General features: G+C 33.1%; 2 protein-coding genes across 7 annotated transcripts in view; one reads left to right on the forward strand and one right to left on the reverse strand.

The window, feature by feature from the left end:
- Positions 1-10,358, reverse strand: part of Tmtc3 (transmembrane O-mannosyltransferase targeting cadherins 3) — a 47,018-nt gene extending 36,660 nt beyond the window's left edge. For both annotated transcript variants that reach the window (XR_013440415.1, XM_005324422.4), the window contains exons 1-3: positions 10,054-10,358; positions 4,964-5,180; positions 1,312-1,530 (exon numbers count right to left, since the gene is read on the reverse strand). Coding sequence is in view for 1 of the 2 variants with exons in the window: in XM_005324422.4 (XP_005324479.1) it covers positions 1,312-1,530; positions 4,964-5,152 (408 nt within the window). In the remaining variant the exon portion in view is untranslated. The remainder of the gene's footprint in view (positions 1-1,311; positions 1,531-4,963; positions 5,181-10,053) is intronic.
- A 64-nt stretch (positions 10,359-10,422) lies between these two features.
- Cep290 (centrosomal protein 290) overlaps positions 10,423-20,701 on the forward strand; it is an 81,938-nt gene continuing 71,659 nt past the window's right edge. For 2 of the 5 annotated variants that reach the window (XM_005324421.4, XM_078053041.1), the window contains exons 1-8: positions 10,431-10,634; positions 11,142-11,271; positions 11,411-11,488; positions 12,506-12,575; positions 12,859-12,905; positions 16,334-16,477; positions 19,965-20,018; positions 20,604-20,624. In XM_005324421.4, coding sequence (XP_005324478.2) covers positions 11,170-11,271; positions 11,411-11,488; positions 12,506-12,575; positions 12,859-12,905; positions 16,334-16,477; positions 19,965-20,018; positions 20,604-20,624 — 516 coding nt within the window. In that variant the 5' untranslated portion in view covers positions 10,431-10,634; positions 11,142-11,169. Of the gene's footprint in view, positions 10,635-11,141; positions 11,272-11,410; positions 11,489-12,505; positions 12,576-12,858; positions 12,906-16,333; positions 16,478-19,964; positions 20,019-20,603; positions 20,625-20,701 lie in introns of all 5 variants that reach the window. The other 3 variants (XM_040280196.2, XM_078053042.1, XM_040280194.2) reach the window with 3 other exon arrangements.

Below are 20,701 nucleotides of genomic sequence, written 5' to 3' on the forward strand. Positions count from 1 at the left end.
AAAGGGAAAGAGTTGGGTTTGTATTAATGAAATATATCTTGGAAATTTACTGTATATAATAGTAATAAACATTTAAGCTGGAAACTAAAGTCCCATAACACTTCAAAAGCATGTTTCTGTTTTGTAAACATTCTTTGAGTGCCCTCAGATGGTGAATTTATGTATCTTCCATATATGGAAATCAGTGACCCTTTTTAACAGTTCTTTTATGATTATTTTAACTTGCTTTGAAATAATTATAGATTCCCAGAAAGTTGTAAAACTAGTATAGATGCTGCATATTTTTACTGATAATATCTTACAAATTTAAGAACATTCAGAAAAATTCTCTAAAAAAGCTAAGTACTTTTTATATATTTACTTAAAATATGAACATTTTAAAAGCAAAGGTATCATAAACTTAGTAAGCCATATGTCGATAAATCTGCAAAATAAAAGGACAATAAATTTTCAAAAGACCCTTTAAAAATACGTATATAAAACTCTCAAAGCTTTTCCTTTGGAGCATTCTGAACTCACTATAAAATTTTAAAACAAATCTATCCCTTTTGTAAACATATGGAAGAATTATTTGGCTAGATACCATGTGGTTTAAGAAGTTGTATGGGAGAGACATGATCTTCCTTTAAAACACAAATTAACTTTTGCTTCAAAGGAAAACTTGTAACAAAGCAACTGAACATTATATTCTTAATTCTTGCTGGGAGGCAAATGTGGAATTTTAAAGCAACCAAGAAAAATGAAATAATAGCTTGTGTGTTTCTTGGTAGGAAGGGACTGATGGATAATATTGGCAATAGCAGAGATGGCTCATGATTTTGAAACACACGGCAACAGCAAGATGAAGCTCCTGAGTATCATCATATTTGTTAGGATGCCTGTTCAGCTACTTTGATGTATTCTCAGCCCTTGAATTTGCCTCACTATTTTCTAACCTTTAAAATACAAAATTGACAAGTTGACAAATTGTATTCAAAATCAATATTGATAGAAAACCATTAGCAAAGAAAAAGAACTATACTTCTATATTACTCAAGTTAAGAGATTAGACATATCATATATTCTTGAGTGAATAAATGTTATAGCTCCAAAACTATTCGAAATGTAAAAAGTTGATGTAGTTTGCAGATTCTGTACTTGAGAGTTAAGACCTATACTAATTTAACAGTCTATAAATACTTGAATTAAAATCCTGATTAATTTTTTTTCTTGAACATGTGATAGTATAATCATGATATGGGATTTGTAGGATAAAATAATTTTTAAAAATCAATTTACAGTTAAATAAAATCAATTTACACTTTTACTTACTGCTTCTGTGTGTATTGGGTGCACTGCAAAAAGCAGAGCAGCAATCATGCTACTCCGATTATCCAGAAAAAGTTTGCAGACTTTAAGGAATATCACACTGACCACAGCATGAAAAATCATATTTAAGAGATGATACGACATTGGTTTTAGTTCACTGAATAGATAATTTAAGCGAAATGTCAATACGGTTAAGGGTCGGTAAGACTTGTGGCTTCTTTCCTAAAAGGAAAAACAACCATTAATTATTAAAGTTCTTTGGTCCTTCAGGTTACAAAACCTAATCATTGCTTGTACTATTAAGGATATTAATATTTGGCTGAGAAATTATAAAACAAATATAGAAGACAGCTTTATATTCTGTTTTTCTATGTCCTTACTCCAAAAAACAAGGTGAATGCCTCCCTTTCATATATTGATGATAATTAACCATAGAATAATATCTGACTATGGATTGTTAATTAAAAGTTTTTAAAAAGGTAGAACAATGGTGGCATTGGTCATATGGGATTCTTTGTAAAGCCTGCATTTCTATTACCAATGCAAAATGTTATACAACTGCTTGCCAGATCTTCAAGACAAAATCAAAGTAGATTTAAGAATAAAATACACAGTTCAAAAAATATATATTACCTAGTTACTTGTTTTTAGTTTTATGTAAAGGACATTTACATTTAGCTTCTTTTATTTTTTTTTTTTTAAATTAAAGGTGTTTTTTTTCCCATTTGTAGATGGACATAATACCTTTATTTTATTTACTTATTTTTATGTGATGCAGAGGATTGAACCCAGTACCTCACATGTGCTAGGCAAGCACTCTACCACTGAGCTTCAACCCTGGGCCCACTTAGCTTCTTTTCTACATCTGATATTCTGTTTTCTCTCTGTCACAAAGGTATAGACTCAACCTTACTCTTACTTACTAAAGCATATCAGTAGATACAAAGAACAAACATTCTCTATTTTGAAATTAGGAGCATTTTTAACATCGCTGTATTGACTACATATTCTATGATATGCCACCTATTTAGAATATTCTTTGTTGCTTAGTTATTCCAGTACATACTTCAAGCTTAACCTGAGGCATCTAAAATTGTAAGGTACTGTGCTGAATTAACAATTTATACTAGAAAGCAGAAAAAGACAACAGAAACCTTCTAAGTACCTATAGTGTTACTATGACAAATATGTAAAACTTATTTGCCACATGAAAGAAATCAGAAAGCAGAAAGATATACATAAATTAAATTGCAGGAGACATAATTGCTTGGTTAGTTCTATTAGATGTACATTATGTTACAGGTAATGATCAACTAAAAGATTTATTACTGATATAACTAATTATTTAAATAATTCATTAGAAACCTATTAAAGATTCCACTATCACAAATAATAATCTTCTTATTAGACATCAGGCTTTGTGAAAATGCAAAATAGCTAAGGCCACTATGAACAAATCAGGTCATTATTAAATTTAGGTATATTAAAGAAAAACTGAATTACTTTTGAGATTTAGTTGACAGCAGAAACAAGCATGAATATAATGAATGAATAAGCTCCCTGTTCCTCAACATAGAAATGGCAAAAAAGTACTGCAGAGGTTATCATAACAAAAGTTACCTTAATATAAGGTACTTTATTGATCAAATGCCAGAAGAATATGTGGCTCATTAAGCTCAGTGGTTCTAAGCTGTAGCTATACCATAGAATATCCTGGATGAACTTACTTAAAAACTACTCAAATCCATACAAAAACAATCACCAAAAGATCACACATGTGTACAAGCAAAAGAAGATAAAAAAATACCAATGTATATGTACATATCCAAATCTGAAAAATGTCTAAGTAACTACATATAGCCTTGATAATGATTTGTAAAATGCTTTGGACATGTTCCAGGATACAGTATTGTAATCCACTGAATTATCAAACAGATCCTACTACATAATCATACAGTGGACCCACTAAAGATATAATCCAATCATTGAGACTCCATAGTGATCATCCACAGTGATCCAAAGGTCCCTAATATGGTAGTAGTATTCATATGGCTCAAGAGATTTCCTAAGCCCAAAATATGTCTTTAGATGTATACTGGCAAAAAATTCTTTTTAGGTTTGAACACACACATGTGTGCATAGGTATTACAAGCTTTCATTACTTAATACCAATCATTTTAGATATTTCAATGTGCTAATTCCAGGCTTATTGTGAAACCTCATATAACAACTCAATAATCTGTAGAAAAAATTTTCTGTAGTGTCACATTTACCTACAGGATGGGAGAGAATATGTCCATGAAAATAAAGGAATAAATAAAATAAACTAAATTCTTTTTTTAAAATATCTTTTTAGTTGTAGAAATATCTATTTTATTTATTTACTTTTATGTGGTGCTGAGGATCAAACCCAGTGCTTCATACGTACAAGGCAAGCACTCTACCACTGAGCCATATCCCCAGCCCTCAAACTATATTCTTGATTGTAAATAAACTGTTATTCTAGTTTGTTCATCATTCTGTTTGAGTATGTTAATGAGTTCTTATAGTCTGCCTACTTCTGGGCACTCTGAACAAAATCAAATTTTCAGTTTGCAATGCTGAAAAAATAAAAACACAAAACAGCATCAACACCATGACACGATAATTTTTTATGAACTCCTTTAATCTGGCCAGCTAAACTTCCAGTTCAAAATCTCAACCACACAACTCAAATCATAAAATATACAGCACAGGTTGGGGAGATGGATACAAATTTTTAAGAGACTCTGGGGATAAAGGGCAGGGATAGAAGAAAATAAATTCTCTAGAAATAATTTATGACATAATAGGGTCATATTTTCCTCTTATTATGAAAAAAATTTTTGAGGAAGGATGGAGGAAAATAAGGTCAGCCTATTTAATAAGGAAAATAAGGTCAGTCTATGTAACAAAAAAATTTATTATATGTTTATGACTAAAGTAATGAAGTACCCAGCCCCACCTTTGAGAAGCTTTCAAATTTGGAGAATGAGGAAAGAGGTTACAAATAATGACTAAGAAACAAATAGAGTATTACATATGTTTCAATAACAATTTATTTAAAGTCTAAATGACAGGCATTGTAGATAAATAAATTCATTTATTTTTCTCAAGGTATTTAAAAAAACTAATATTAGATCATCTGTAAGATCCCAAGCTGATAAGGGTTTAATCCTGAACAGCCTAACACTGACCTTCACAATAAAGGCAGAGTAAAATTCTTCAGGAAAATGAACACAATTTTAAAGTTCTGAATATAAAATCAAAATAAGAGATATGACATAATTTTGTGAAACTGGCAACATATGTACTTATTATTTTTACCCTTATAGTCTAATCTATTTATACTTGAAGTTACTATATTTTAAAATGGTTAAATATATCACAATTGCAAATCATCTCTTTTTCCTGACTTAACAAGACAGAAAAAAAGAGACCTACTCACCCAGAAACAGACTTGTATTTAATGTTCTCCTTAAACATTTGGTTTTCACATACACATATTATTTTTAAAAAAGTAAATGAAGGTATACAGCCAAGAAAAGAATCAAATACCACTGTAATCACATCTTCAACTTCCTGCCCAATTTAATACAAGTACAAATCATGTCTCATATAATAAGTATTTACTTACCTCAGACATAGGAGTTCCCCAGAAATCATTTTGAAATAAAGTTTTTAAAGGTGTAGATGGATGCAGGTCTTTATTATCCAATATTGCTGAAACATCATCAAAAACAAAACCACAGAAGAGGCTGTTCCAATAGCATGCAGTAACCACACCTACTATTAAGGTTACTTCTTTGAGGTTAATATCAGCCATCTTTTCCACAAGAACTTTTGGGCAAAAACTGGAAACAAAAACAACAGGGAAAATTAAATAAAACAGGCAACACTTTTTATTTTTTAAGTAAGCACAATTCGGTAGATGGCTAATATGTAAGAAGTGTTAATAAAGCATGTTAATCCTTCTAGAGAAAAGCTCAGCTCAAATGCCTTTCACCTCTAAGTATAAATTGATTATATTTCTAATCTAGGGCAAAATTAAATGTTCCTTCAAGAGTGCTTTCATACCCCTAGTATAGTTATTTATCATACCACCTAACCTTTGATCTGTTTCTAGCTAACTAGATAATGAACTCTATCAACTGTCATAGGTCAAAACACCTGGAAAACAGATATATGTAAGGTAATTATAAACAACTAGCAATGGATCTTCCAGAAGTGCCTATTTTTGTGGGAAAACAAATACTTGAAAAAACAATGAGCAACTGGTTTTCCAAAGTGTCAATGGAACTTTCAATTTAGTACTTTGTGTCTAAAACCCAATCTAAATCAGAGGTCATGCAACCTAGTTTAGTTGGGCAAAAATCTTGTAAAAATACTTGTCCTGAATGTTCTAAGTCAGTTACATGGTAGTTGGTTAACTATAGTCCTACTATTTCCTCCTGTCTTTTCCCAGATTTATTTACTTATATTATCTGCTTGGCCCTTTGGGCATATGAGATTATGACACAGATCTTTATCATTTTTTTCTTTGTCCCATTACAACGAAAGTTTTTAGTCTGGCGAATAGGTTTCATAGATGACAATTTGTAAAAAACAAATATAAAATACAAGAAAAGATTAATAAAAATAAAATGCTTAGAAAGGATTCAATGAAGGAATAGTTTAGAAAAGAAAGAACTATATTAACTGGATGATACCTGGGGGGGAAAAATCAGCTTGATAATCAAGATAAAGTTGGAAAGTACTCTCAAAAAGCAAACAATCATAGGATTATCTGGCCTGTGTTGTGTCATTACCATTAATTTAGTGTTATTTTCTGCAGAAGGCAGAATAATGACACTCCAAATTATTCATGTTCCAATCCTCTGAACCTGTGAACCTTTTAGATGGCAAGACTTTACAGGTGTTAAAGTCTCACTAAAGGCTTTTAAGTTCAAAAGATCATCCATCTGAGTGGTTCCAATATAATGGCAAGAGTCCTTAACAAGTCAAAGAAGGAGATGGACAAGTCAAAAAACAGAGGTCAGAGTAAATGATTTCTGGCTAGGGGCCATAAACCAATGAATGGTCCAGTTCTAGAAAGTGAAAAAGTCAAAACAAACAAACAAACAACAAAAAGCCCATATTCTTCATTAGAGCCTGTAAAAGGAGAACAGCCCTATTGATACCTCAATCTTAAGTCTACTGAGACCCATTTTGAATATCTCATCTCCAGAAATACAAAATAATAAAATGAGTTTTAATAATCTCTTACATTTTTGATAATTTTTTTTTTAACAGCAGCAATAGGAAACAAATACATCATCCACAGAGCCAAACAATCTAAAATTTGAGATATATCTTTGGAGTTCTGGCCAGAAAGAACTGGCCAGAACTCCAAAGAATACGAAATAAAGAATACGAAATAAAATCAAAACTTCATTCGGCAGTAAAAGTTCTACCTGTATAGGAAGAATGGGTGCTGATTTAAAATCAGATGTAAACTTTATATAAGGATACATAAACACAAAGAATGTATAATACATGAGAAGGAATTAAAGGATTTTTGTGATCAGATAGTAAGAACTTAGAATATACTAAAAAAAAAAAATGCAAAATCCTCTTTGACAAAGTAGAAGGGAAATCAGTTGTATCCTTTGGGAAAGTACAGTTTTCAACTAAAAGAAAAATTACATAGGGTTCATCTTGAATCCAGAAGTGCTTAACCATGTTTCAAGATATGGACTTGTACACCACCACTAATCCACACAAAAAAGTTGATGACACTTTTGTTTAAAGAATGTGGAGAGATTGAAAAAGCATTTGCCTTATCTCCTGCCCAATCCCACACTAAAATGACAGTGAAGATATTTTTAAAAAGGGCAGGTGTAAATATGTAAAGATAAAGACAACTGCAAAGCAAAGTGGGAAAGAATCCAAAATGAATGTGGGAGAAATTGTAACCAGGCAACTTGTTTTTAAACATTTTCCAAGGGAACAGGAGAAAAAGGGAGAGAGGTGGTCCTCTTAGTGTATGTTATGTGCTCAGTTGCGAAGTCAATATAGTCCCTAAGAATCATCTGCAAGATAAAGGTTGAGGTGATGGCAAGAGGTTACAAAGGGGATATAGGAGAGATGTACATGATTCATGGGAGGCCATACTATAACAATGTAATTGACCACTGCTTTTAGTTGTAGGAATTTGTGTTTGTGTTTTTTTTTTTTAAACTAGCAAATAAGAACACTTGTAAGTGCATGTAGTTTAAATGGATGACTGATTTAAGATTACTTACAAAAATGAAATGTCATAAGATCCAACTGTAATTAATGATCACTCATGAGATACATTAAAGAAATACAAAATACAATTTTTCCAACAACATTATATTGGTGCTAATTTTCGGTCAAAATCTAATAGTACAGTGGGGGGAGATGAATCTATAGGAAAATTTTATATGAATTTGGCAATACTTAACACAAAGGATTAAGTCCTCCCAGTTCATTTTTTTTTTTGAAATTGAGTTAGTTCTCCCAAATTTCATTATTATACCATCACTAACAATAAGAGTAGTCTACTGTGTTTCATTATTATTTTAAACTTTGAAAAATTCTTCTGGAATGTGCTGTGGGCCAAGACTATTCACACTGAATCCTATTAATCTTTCTAGTCCACATGTTGAAGGAAGACAAGTACCTTCTTGTTGAAAACTTATTCCTCTCCCTGAAAACAAGGTAAAACAAAGCCTTTGCTATATACAATAGTATACAAAATTTCTAAAGGTCATTTATATTTTTGTTAAGTCAGCAAAAAGGAAGTAACATCTAAGGAACATAAGTTGTTTAGAACACAGAATCGGGTTAGCAATTATAAAAGGCAAGGCTTTCTTGTCAAGTGATTTTGGCTAGATAAAACTATTCATAAAAGCCTAGGAAAAAGAGGCAGGTCCAGGCAAGTGTTCCTGTAACAAGGCTATTTACAAAATTGTCACATAAACTGATGCAGAAAAAGTGATGAAAATTAATGGAGAGTTTTAAGCCTTTTCCTATACTGTCCATGAGTTAAATTTCCTCATTTACAATTAGATACACATTACAAAGCATAAGAACCTAGACCGCAGAAAAATTAATTACTGCTGTATCCCTGTAGTGCAGTGTACGAACTCAAAAATATTAGGATGAGTTAAAGAATTAAACTTAAGAAAGACTTTGCTCTTAGTTGAATGCCATTGAGATTTACAATTTTAGCTTCATTCATTATTAGGAAATTACTGAATTTCTCTGAACCTATTCTCATTTCTAAAAAAATAAGAATAAAACTTACAATTAGACCAGGCAATATGAGTTGTTGAGAACATAAATACTAAGGAGAAAGTGAGGGAAGCAGGGATAGAAAAGACCAATACAAATAAAACTAATACATGAGTAAAAAGAAAATAAATGAAAATAAAAGCAAAGTGCTGCTGTAAAAATAACAAATTCCTAATATGAAATATGCAGTAGTAAATACATACAAGACATTACATGTGATCGATAAATATTGACTTTGATCTCTGCCAAATTACAAAGATAAGACTTAAGTTTCAAGAATTCAATTCAATTTCTTGAGCAAGAAAGTTAAAAAAGAGAATAATATTTAATAAAGCAGCGAGACTAAAGAGCAAGTACACAAATATTGCTCTCCAGAATGTCTGAGGAGGCGGTATGTCATTCCTCTAGCCAGAAAGATCTGTACTCAATTACATTTTTTAAGTCACAGCAGAGAATTAACCTTTCTAAGCTTCAATTTCTTAATTTAGATGAAAAGTGAGAACAATGTAAACACCAATTTTACTGGACTGTTTCAAAGAATAAATGATATATTTGACATAATCTTTCATAAAAGTAAATTCATAATAATTCCTACAAATCTGATAAATATTTTAAAAATTTATTTCACAAAATTGGTATGTTTTTATTTTCTCCTGAGCTATTTTTGTTTTATCCAAACACGTGGTTTAGAGACAATCTATTATCCACTTTTGAAACGAATATTTACTGTCATTTATAGCATAAAAATGTGCTTTAAAAAACATGGAAAGGAAAAACATTGGTCGAAGCAGTTAGAAATGCCACTTAGATTTCATGCCTTCAGCTTCCTAAGAAAAGTTGCCTACTTGTTTATTATATTCCAGAATGGTTGAAAGCAGCAAGATGATCAAAATTTGGACAAGTAAGATTGTTAAACACCTGAGAAGGCGCTTTCATCCTCAAGAACCAAGCCAAGAGACAGCAGCAGTACTGGTGAATCTTGGGGGCCTTTCTCTTTCCAGCTCCCACAGTGGCCCAAATAAGTACTACCTTTCCTTTCTAGAACCTTCACTCCTACTACTTTTTCAGTCTTCATTCCGTGAAGCCCCTCAATCCTTGAAGGCAATGGTACTCAGGGATAAGACCGGTGGAGTCGAGGATGCAGCGTCCTCTGAATTCTTCACTCTCCCTAAACCGTGATCGCTGCGCAGCCCCTACTTCAACGCATCACGGCAGATCCCATATTAAATGAAGCTAAAACTTTTTCCACTCGTTTTCTACAGGAGACACTACCCTGGGTGCCCCTTGCACGCGCTTAAAAAGAAGATGGTGCCTTCCCACCCCTCCAGAACCGGGTCAGGCCCTTCAGCCCCAAGGGTTGGGGCTTCTCTAAACCGGGATTGCAGCCCTCAACTCCTCCCTAGCCACTGACCCACAACCTGACCTCACCTGGGAGCGGATCCACCAGGGGACAGCTTAGGGAAATCTCAAGAGGAGCGGCCCAGCGATTGACGCCATCGAAGACACAGTCATGTTCTACCTCCTTCAGGCCACCGGCGAGGACACACCTCAGCCACCGCGCCTCCCGCCTCTCGGTCTTTCCCTCGTCTCCCCAGTACAGTCGCAGCCTTCCGCATTGCACGCCGGGAATTCCCTATCTTCTCCTCTTAGTGACTTCACTTCCCAGCATGCACTGCCGCAAGGTAGAACTGCACTCTGTGTCCTCACTCTGGTCAAATTCCTCGTCCTCAACCCCGAGTCCAGGAGCGGGGCGTGAAGACTGAACGTAAAGCATCATCCACCGTCGTAAAATGTAGGCTCTCCAAGCATCCGGGGCCTCGTTCCGGCCTTGGGTGGGTGGGGCATGGTGTCGCTTAGCAGCCGCCGCCGCGTTATCTTGCTCGCGGCCAGTTGGCGGGACCTAAAGTCCTCGTGGGACGGCGAAAAGGAGCCACCACGGGCCGCGGCGGGGCCCGTCGTGGTGGGTGCGGTGGATAAGGAACTATACCTGGTTGCCAAGCTTGGTCTAGGTGGGTGGAGCCTCCTAAGCGGTAGTCTCTTCGCAAGCGGCTTCTTTAGCTTGAGATCCCACGCAACAGCCTGGCCACCACCCCGCCCCTTCTATCCTCTGGTTTGCAATCCAGCCTTCTTGCCTCAGTTCGTTTCTGTGGTACAGCTTCGCTCATTTCAGTTATTTATTTGCGCATTTGAACACCTTTTAAAACCCTCGGTTCCTGCTTCTCAGAATCGGGGATCATTTTCATCCTTCCAAACACATCTGGTGTTCCCAAGCTTTGGTGTTGGGGTCGTGGAGAAGAGGACTCAGATTGTTCTGACCTAGATTAGCTTTATCAAAGAAGTTATGTTTTATTTAGCCGATGCGGAAAGCAATCATTTTGGTCAAGGCTGTTTTGCATACTTGTATGTTTTACGATGAAAGAGCCTTTTTGCTAAAGCGTTGTAGAGTTACATTTATGTCATAAACACAATATTGCCTTTTACCTGGAAAATGCTAATTCGCACCTGTTTTGTTACAGGTAGTGGAGCACAGTAAAAGAATTCAAGATGTCACCTAATATAAACTGGAAAGAAATAATAAAAATTGACCCAGATGACCTGCCTCGTCAAGAAGAACTGGCAGATAATTTATTGATTTCCTTATCCAAGGTGGTTAATAAATAAATGATACAGAGATAGACAATTGTGATAAATTTAAGTTGCCTCTGAAATCATTGAATGCTAAAATTGGAAAAGTTCTTGTATTTTGCTTAAAGGTTGTAAAATAGTTGCTTTTCTGTTTGCTTAGGTGGAAGTAAATGACCTAAAAAATGAAAATCAAGAAAATGTGATACATCTTTTCAGAATTACTCAGTCATTAATGAAGGTTTGTATGCAGTATATTTTAATAGTTACTTTGACTCTTAGAAGAAATTTCAGTGTCTGTTCTTACATAAGGTAATCTCTATGAAATTACTTAGTAATATCTAGAACAGCACTCAAAAATGAGTTAACAAATGTGAATTGAGAATTTTGTATAAAAGAGCAATTTTTTACTCTAAATTTCCTAAAATAATGTTTTAGGGAAATGGAATAGCAATGTTTAAAAATAACATAAGGACATATATCTTGAAGTCTAAATGAGAAATGCAGACATTGAATGTTGTAGGGATTTGTTGGGAGGAATGGTGATTTAAGTTGTATCAGAAGATTTGGTAAAATGATGAAGACTAAGGAGTAGTTTTAGATAAGTGAAAGGCAGTGGTGAGATGCCAAGAGGATTCTAAAGCTGGTAGTTATAAGTAAATGTTTGAATAGGAAATATGTTTTTATTTGAGGAAACAAGTGCAGGAAGTTTGTAGCAGGTTGTAGAGAAAGCAAATGTTGTATGGACAGTTTGGTATAGGTTATTAAGGGTCTTAAAGGTGTACTGTATGCTACTGGCAAGGAAGGCTTTTAAACCATAATTGACAAGATACAAAAATATGCCTTAGAAAAGAAAAATTGGCTGTTATGTAGGAGAAAATGAAGGGAATTGGAACTGAACAGCTATAACATCATGAAGGAGTTCAGACATAAATTTGTGAACTAGAATAGAAACAATTGAATAGACAAAATATTTGTGAAAAATATCTCAAAGGAAGAAGTTTTAATCTTGCATTTAAGAGTTGAGGGGAAAAGAAGAATCAAAGATGCTTCAAACTGTTGCAGCTCTATGCATTATAACCTTAGGGTAGAAAATCATTCGTTTATTCATTCAAATAACATTTATTGACTGTTCCCATGTGCCAGCCATTGCAGGCACTAAGGATTAGGATAGCAAATAAAACAATTTTTATTTTTAACACTTACATTTTAGTATAAAAGTATATTCAAGTAACTTTATTTTTCTTTTAATATTTAGATGAAAGCTCAAGAAGTAGAGTTAGCTTTGGAAGAAGTTGAAAAAGCTGGAGAAGAACAAGCAAAATTTGGTAAGTGTCTTGAGAAAAACTTTATTGTGTTAACCATTTTATTTATTTGTTGAATAATAGAAAATCAAATTTAACATATTCTAGGAAATAGATAAATTAAATTTGTTTTAAAGACATTTCTAGATCTATTTTGAGGATATGGTATATAATGGTTACTTTTACATAATCTTGTTATAATGTAATATTTTTAAATAATCTTATTGTTTTATTGAAATGCATTTCAAAATTTGTTATGAGGTAAATCTAACCAGTTGAACCATTTGCCTTTTTTTTTTTTTAATAGAAAATCAATTAAAAACAAAAGTAATGAAACTGGAAAATGAACTGGAAGTAAGTTCTTTTTTATTTCCTAAGGAGTAGTTGTCATTAACTGTATTATTTTAATATTTTTTGATTATTATTTCTTAAGAAAAATCAAGAAGTTTACATTGTACTCAGTTGTTTGTTCAGTGTAATAAATACTTATGTGCCATGAATTAAATACCCAGTTATGATAATATAAATATACTTAAGAGCTAGATGGAGCTTTTTATAGTTGATAGAATACTCCAGAAGAGTACTAGTAATTGAAGTAAAGGGGAGGATGTGAAGGTTTGAGGAACAGTGACAAAAGGATATAGTAGAAGTCACTTTTGACAAAGCTAAGTGCTAAAATATGAACATATTGTTAAAGAACTAAATATGTTGAGGTTCCTGAGATGGTACAAAGGACTGACTTGGAAAGGAGGAAGACCCTCTTCCTTTGTATTAGGAGGGAAGGACGAGTGGATGTACACAGAAGGTCTTATGTTTGTAGGTTTATTTTTTAGAAGTTGAGAGATTGTAGATGAGATCATCTGCAAAAATAAGAGTGGAAGATGGTATGTTCAAATTATAAGGATGACAGATTGAAGCATGACATATAGTGGAGAAAGGACAAGAGAATGAGGGATCTGGAGTGGGTTGTAGTTCTGATTCTTTTTGTTTAACTCTGTGACCTTGGATTAGTTTTTTATTTCTTGCAGTATGTCCTGGGAAAATGCCAAGCATTTTCAATAAATATTTACATAATAAATGATTTATGAAATTGGATTGATTCTGTTCCTATATTTATATAGAGTCTGTTAAAGAATAGAAGGGTAGGATATTTGAAGATCATGGTAGGAAAGTGGTTGAAGTAATAATTATGAAAACATAGATAATAGATAATGAAGGCAAGATTGGGATTGGGGCAGAGAAGACAAGAGATAGGAAAGGGGAAATAATTTCAAGGGATTATAGAGTCCTTTGAGGTCAAAGGACAGTTCTGTTGGGGATAATTGAGAAAATGTTCCTGCTTAGACAAGGATTTGTTGTAGGTATGGCAGACTGAATTCAAGAAACAAGTTTTAAAAAAAGAAAAGACTGGTCAAAGTTATGTATATATGTAAATTCCTTAGGTCAGCTTTTGATGGGAGAGTATGAGGTAACTCATACATAAAATTCCAGTGAATTTTAAGGAGCAACTGGGAAATTGATGGCTTGCTGCTATTGTGAGTATGTAGAGATGGAATAGTATCTTGTGACATCTAAAGCAGCTGGAGTTTTTACAGGATGGTGGAGGAATGTTAGGGATGATAACATGGAAATTAATTGCAGGATAGAATAAATTTAGGAAAATACCAACATCTGTTCTTGAAAGAAAGAACAACTTCCTGTGAGAAGAGTTCCAAAGAAATTAATATTCTAAGAGAAGCAAATTACACTAAGATAAAGAGGTGGAAAAGAGGATTCTGTAAAGAAACAGAAGATGTAAAATATTAATTTTTCTTGAGTGAAACCTTAGTGGAAAACTTTTTGAGGGAGAGGAAGAAAGAAAAATTTGGTGATGGGAGAGAGATGGCAAAAGTGTATGTTGAAGAAGCAAAATGGGACAGGCTAGATAACCAGTGATTTTGATGTTTTGGGCTAAGACCTAAAATTAACAGAAATATCAGTCAAACTGGATTTGGTTTGCTGCAGGTTTTTAAAGCTAACCGAAATCTGGTTGTCCAGTACGTTAGGGTATACTATTTGTATGTATTTACTTATATGTTTGTTAAACTTAAAATTAAAAATTCAGTTCTTTAGTTGTGCACAGCTGAATTTCAAATGCTCACTCCACCATGCGGCCAGTGCAGTGGTTTCATTAATGAGGTTCTTGGCATAAAAGTTAGCTAGCAGAGATGGAAATAAAACACACAGACTCAGTTACCTTATTTCTATTGCCAAGTCCGAGACGGCTCCCCTCTCTGGTTTTCACCTCTAACCGCCTGGCAGGGCAGCAAGGATTACTCAGGGTTGTCTGCCCATGAACCACAGAGTAAATAAGTTAGTGACTTTAAAAAATGGTCCTTAAGACCTAGGAATTAAATAAGAGACACTGCGCCTATTAGAAGAAAAAGTAGGCCCATATCGCCATCATGTTGGATTAAGCCCCAACTTCCTTAATAAGACTCCTGTAGAGCAAGAATTAAAATCAAGAATAAATAGGATGTTTAAAAATAAATAAATAAATAAATGGGATGGATTCAGAATAAAAAGCTTTTTTCAGCAAAAGAAACAGTCAGTGAGGTGAATAAAGAGCCTACGTCTTGGGAGCAAATTTTTACCATTCACGTATCAGATAGTGCACTAATCTCTAGGGAATATAAAGAACTCAAAAAGCTAAACACCAAAAAAAAAAAACCAAATAGCCCAATGAATAAGTGGGCCAAGGAACTGAGCAGACACCTCTCAGAAGGAGATAAACAATCAATCAAAAATATATGAAAAAATGTTCAACATCTCTAACAATTAGAGAAATGCAAATCAAATTACTCTTTAAGATTTCATCTCACTCCTATCAGAATGGCAGCTATTATGAAGTTAAACAACAATAAGTGTTGGCGAGGATGAGGGGGAAAAGGCACACTCATACATTGCTGGTGGGAGTGCAAATTGGTGCAACCAATATGGAAAGCAGTATGGAGATTCCTTGGAAAGCTGGGAATGGAACCACTATTTGACTCAGCTATCCTACTCCTCAGTATGCTGTTTTTAAGTCCTATACCCAAAGGACTTAAAAACAGCATACCACAGGGACACAGCCACATCAATGTTTATAGCAGCATAATTCACAATAACTAAACTGTGGAACCAACCTAGATGCCCTTCAGTAGATGAATGGATAAAGAAAATGTAGTATATATACACAATGGTATATTACTCAGCAATAAAAGAGAATAAAATCCTGGCATTTTCAGGTAAATGGATGGAGTTGGAGAATATAATGCTAAGTGAAGTAAGCTAATCCCGAGAAAACAAATGCCAAAAGTTTTCGTTGATATAAGGAGGCTGATTTACAATGGGGTTGGGAGCAAGAGCATGAGAGTATTAGAAGAACTCTAGATAGGGCAAAGAGGTAGGAGGGGGAATGGGGGTAAAAGAGATGGTGGCATGAGGTGGATATCATTACTCTAAGTACATGCATGAAAACATGAATGGTGTGAATATACTTTGTATACAACCAGAGATATGAAAAATTATGCTCTATATATGTAATATGAATTGTAATGCATTCTGCTCTCATATATATAACAAATTAGAATAAAATTTTTTTTAAAATACAATAAAAAATTAGTCCTTAAGTAATGTTATTCTAAATGTATGGTACTGAAGCATAATGGAAATTTTAAAACAGGATAATTATTTCCTTGTTGATAGACTTGAACATACAAATATAATGCAATTAATTTAAGCATTTGGTTTATTACTTTAAGATGGCTCAGCAGTCTGCAGGTGGACGGGACACTCGATTTTTACGTGATGAAATTCGCCAACTTGAAAAACAATTGGAACAAAAAGATAGGGAATTGGAGGACATGGAAAAGGAACTGGAAAAAGAGAAGAAAGTTAATGAACAAGTAAGGCATGTTTTTTTCAATGAATCTTAACTAACTGTTCAAGTTAAGATGTCTGTATAGAACATCTGGTTTTGCTTTTTAAAAATATTGTTAATACTGACTCTAAGGTTTTATATCATTATTCATTTTGTCATTGTATCTTTAACATGTAATGGAAGCTGGGTGCAGTAATACATCCTTGTTATCCAAGAGCCTTCGGAAGCCAAGACAAGATAACTGTAAATTTGAGGAAAGCCTCAGCAACTTAACAAGACACTGGCTCAAAAATAAATAAACAAAGAAATAAATAAATAGGTCTGGTCATGTAGCCCAGTGGTCAAGTGCTCCTGGATTAAATTCCCAGTACCAAAAGAACAAAAAAAGTGTGTGTATATGTATACATACACATACACACCAGGCACTTTAGTGACTTTGAGAATTAATTCTTTATATTTGGAGGCACATACTTCTGAGGACATTAGAATTATATTTATGAAATGGATGCTTTGATCTTGAAGTTTTGTGTGAAAAATTAATAGGCACTAGGTTTGTTTGGCAGTTTCTACTTTGCCCTTAACCACTCATTCAGTTTTATTAAGTATTTACAGCATAGCAAAGACTGCTAATTACTAGGGTACAGTGAGTTACTATTGTCTAATTCTCGAAGATTTTCACAATCAATAATAAAAATACCATAGGGAAATATATAAAGTAAAAAAAAATACTCTGGGATACTCTCTGGAGGGATTTGTTACTCAGTGTTGAGATTTGGGAAGTGATATGAGACCTGAAGTAGGAATTAATATGGCAACAGGAATAAGCATTCTGGGGTAGAAAATACAACATTTTTTGAGACCTAGATATATAAAGTATGTAGTATGTTCTGGAACTACAATTGTTCATTTTGGCTGGAATATAGATAAAACAGCTTCAATAGAGTCTTAACCATGTGCCATATGTACTTTATATATATCAATTCATTAATTATGAATTATTATGTTAATTCATATATATTATGCATTATTCATTAATTCATTATTCTTCATTTGATAATTTATCTCATATGATGTCACTTCTACCATGTTACCAATAAAGAAATTAAGAGATACATAAAGGTTAAGTAATTGCCCATGGTTGCAGAGCCAATAAAAAGCCAGGATTTGAATCTAGACAGTCCGACTCAAGAGTCTGTGCTTTTGTCCACTGTATTATCCCACCTTCCTAATTTTAATACTCAAGAGTCCTCTGAAGAAGTAAGGGCCAGTTCCTAAGGAATTTGTTTATCTTTTCTAAAAGTACTCGAAGGAAAATTTTTGAACACGATATCAAGATCAGGTCTATACTTTTAAATTGAAGACCGCCAAAACTAGTAAGGAGACATTTGTGTTAATTCAGGCAGATGCTAATGATGGCTTAATTAAGGTAATGGCTGATAGGATTAAGATGCATAGACATATTTGAGAGAAGTAGATGTAATTGCACATGGTGAATGATGGTGGGAGAAGATGGATAAATGGGACAGTCTGCCTGTTTTTATGTGTTAGGCTACTGGATAGGTAGGTAGATAGTTCCTTTTACTAAGAAGAGACACAAAAGGAGTTTGGAGATTTTTTTTTTTTTCTACTGGAGATTGAACCTAGGAATACTTTACCAATGAGCTATATCCCCAACCCTTTTTGTTTTTTTGTTTTCAGACAGTATCTCACTAAGTCACTGAGGCTGGCCTGTAACATTTGATTCTCTTGCCTCAGCCTCTCAAGTAATCCCTCTATGGGATTGCAAGTGTACACGTACATCACTTGCCTGGCCAAGATTATTATTTTAGTTTTATATGTGTTGAGTTTGAGCTCATATTCAAAAAGGATACCTGTGGATCTGGAATTCACAAGAGACATTTGGCAGATGATGAGGATTTATTTTTCATCAGTACAGATACTAACAAAGCCAGAAAAGTGATTATAAGATGGATTTCAGAAATGCCTAATAAAGCAATGAAAGAGGAATAGATACTTTGAAGGAAATCCCATTAAGAGTGTGACAATTGAGAGGCCAAGGGGAAAAAACATCAGTAACATTAACACTTTATTATTAAGTTTTTGACTTCTCTCTTATTAAAATTTTCCAATTCAGATTACAATAGTTGATTTCTTAATTTTCAGATTAAAATAAAAGGATAATAATAATAGGCAAACTTCTAAGATCTGAATTGTACTTTGCATTTTATTATGAACTTTCTTTAAATTTTTTATTTTGAAAAATGTCAGACCTTCATGAAGATTGTAAGAAAAACAGTAAACATCCATAGTCCACACATATAGATTCACCAGTTGATGACTCTGAACATTAGCTTTATCTTTCTTTCATTATCTTTATACACACAGAAATACTTCTCTTTCACTGCCTTTTTTTTTCCTGCTGAGCTATATGAGAGTTAATTGTAGAAACTTCACACTTAAAACATTTCAGCATGTCTCTGTTAAAAAGGATATTCTGCATAACCACAGTATAATTATCATACTTGGGAAATTTAATATTGATTCTGTATTATAATTTAGTACATAATCAAATTTCCTCTTTTGACCAATAAAATCTATCTCTCATAGCACCCCCGCCTACCAGTCAGTATCCAAGATTCCATTAAGTATCACACACTGCATTTGATTATTGTAGATTTTCAAATGTGGTTGTACAACGTTATCATTATGTCTTCTCAAGAAGGAGAAAATAGAAAAGTAAAGTATCAGATTGTTTATTGAAGAGTAGGTGATAAAAATTATCATGGTAATTATAATAATATTTACTTATTTGAGAAAACAAAACAGTCAAAAGTAAAATCATTTGGATGTGAAGAAGAAAACTCTATAGATACATACATATTATTTTAAAATTCTATTTACTGAGTATTATATTAAGGGACTTTATCTTATTTAGTTCTTATGTCAGCATATGAAATGAAAAAACTGACTTTAAGAGGTTAAATGCCTTGTGCACATTTCATTAGAAATCGATGGGGAAGAGATATTAGCCTAGGCCAGTCTAATATCAGGTTGCTTCATTTAACTATTATATGCATTGACATATATTTCTAAGTAATTAGAAGCAAAGAGTTTTCTAGCTATGGATGACATGAAGAATAGTAAAATATAATGATCTTTGGCAGAAAACCACTTATTTTATTAGAGATTTTTTTTGGAATGGGGAAGAAAGAAGGAGAATAATTGTTTAAAAATTTTAATTTATTTACTAATTTATATTTTTTTGTTTGTTCTGGTTAGTTTTTAAGTTTGCATGGGTTTTTTTTAAAATCTTTTAACCTGAGTCTTCCTTGTCCTTTCTAATCCTTAGTTTGAATAGATTTTTGTCTTATTTGTGTTAGGTTGATTTGAGGTCCTTATAGTTAAATGTTTTTTTACTTTATTGGAAAGGATTTAGAATTTAGATTGACAAACCTGTTTTTGTATTAAATTGCTGTTGAATTTTATCATATTTATTTTTTTTACCATTTTAGTTGGCTCTTCGAAATGAGGAGGCAGAAAACGAAAACAGCAAATTAAGAAGAGAGGTTGGTAAAAAATTTTAGTTGTGGTGGTTCAATAAAGATACTTGTTAAAAAAAAGTTTACATAAATTTATATTATAAGCGGAAATGGAATCTTCCAAGTAACTTATGCTTTTAAATTGGTTGATTTTATGATACCATTTTGTGTCAAGGAAGTAGAAGATAAATCAAAATGTGAAGTCTTTCATCTCTTAGATCTGTGTTGAAAATCTTGCTTTCTATTCAATAATCCATTCTTTGCTAATTTGCTAATTGAATATAAGAGTGGATTTCTGTTCTTATTGCTCTTATTTTATTCAGCATTTTTTAATAATTTTTGTTCTCACAAAGTTTTGTAAATTCTAATCATTATTTGGTTCTTTTGAGCCAAATAATGTTTGTATACTGCTTATTCTTAATGTAGTAGCATAATCAAAATATTTCATTTCATTTGATAGTTAATATTCTTACTTTTTTTGATTATCCAAAATAATGTACTCAAATCTCCTAAAGTTTCTTTATTTTTGCTTTCTTTAGTTTCTGTCTATTATTTTTAATTATATATTGCCTTTCTCATTCCTAATTACCTTTTTCCTGTCCTTTTCTGGAGAACAAACGTCTAAAGAAAAAGGTGAGGCTTTAAGGGTGGTAAAACCTTGGGAATTTAAAGATATGTTCTGAGAGTAATATTTAGAGGATATAGTTTTG

This window comes from Ictidomys tridecemlineatus, chromosome 6 (assembly GCF_052094955.1).
Source record: "Ictidomys tridecemlineatus isolate mIctTri1 chromosome 6, mIctTri1.hap1, whole genome shotgun sequence".
Taxonomy (NCBI): domain Eukaryota; kingdom Metazoa; phylum Chordata; class Mammalia; order Rodentia; family Sciuridae; genus Ictidomys; species Ictidomys tridecemlineatus.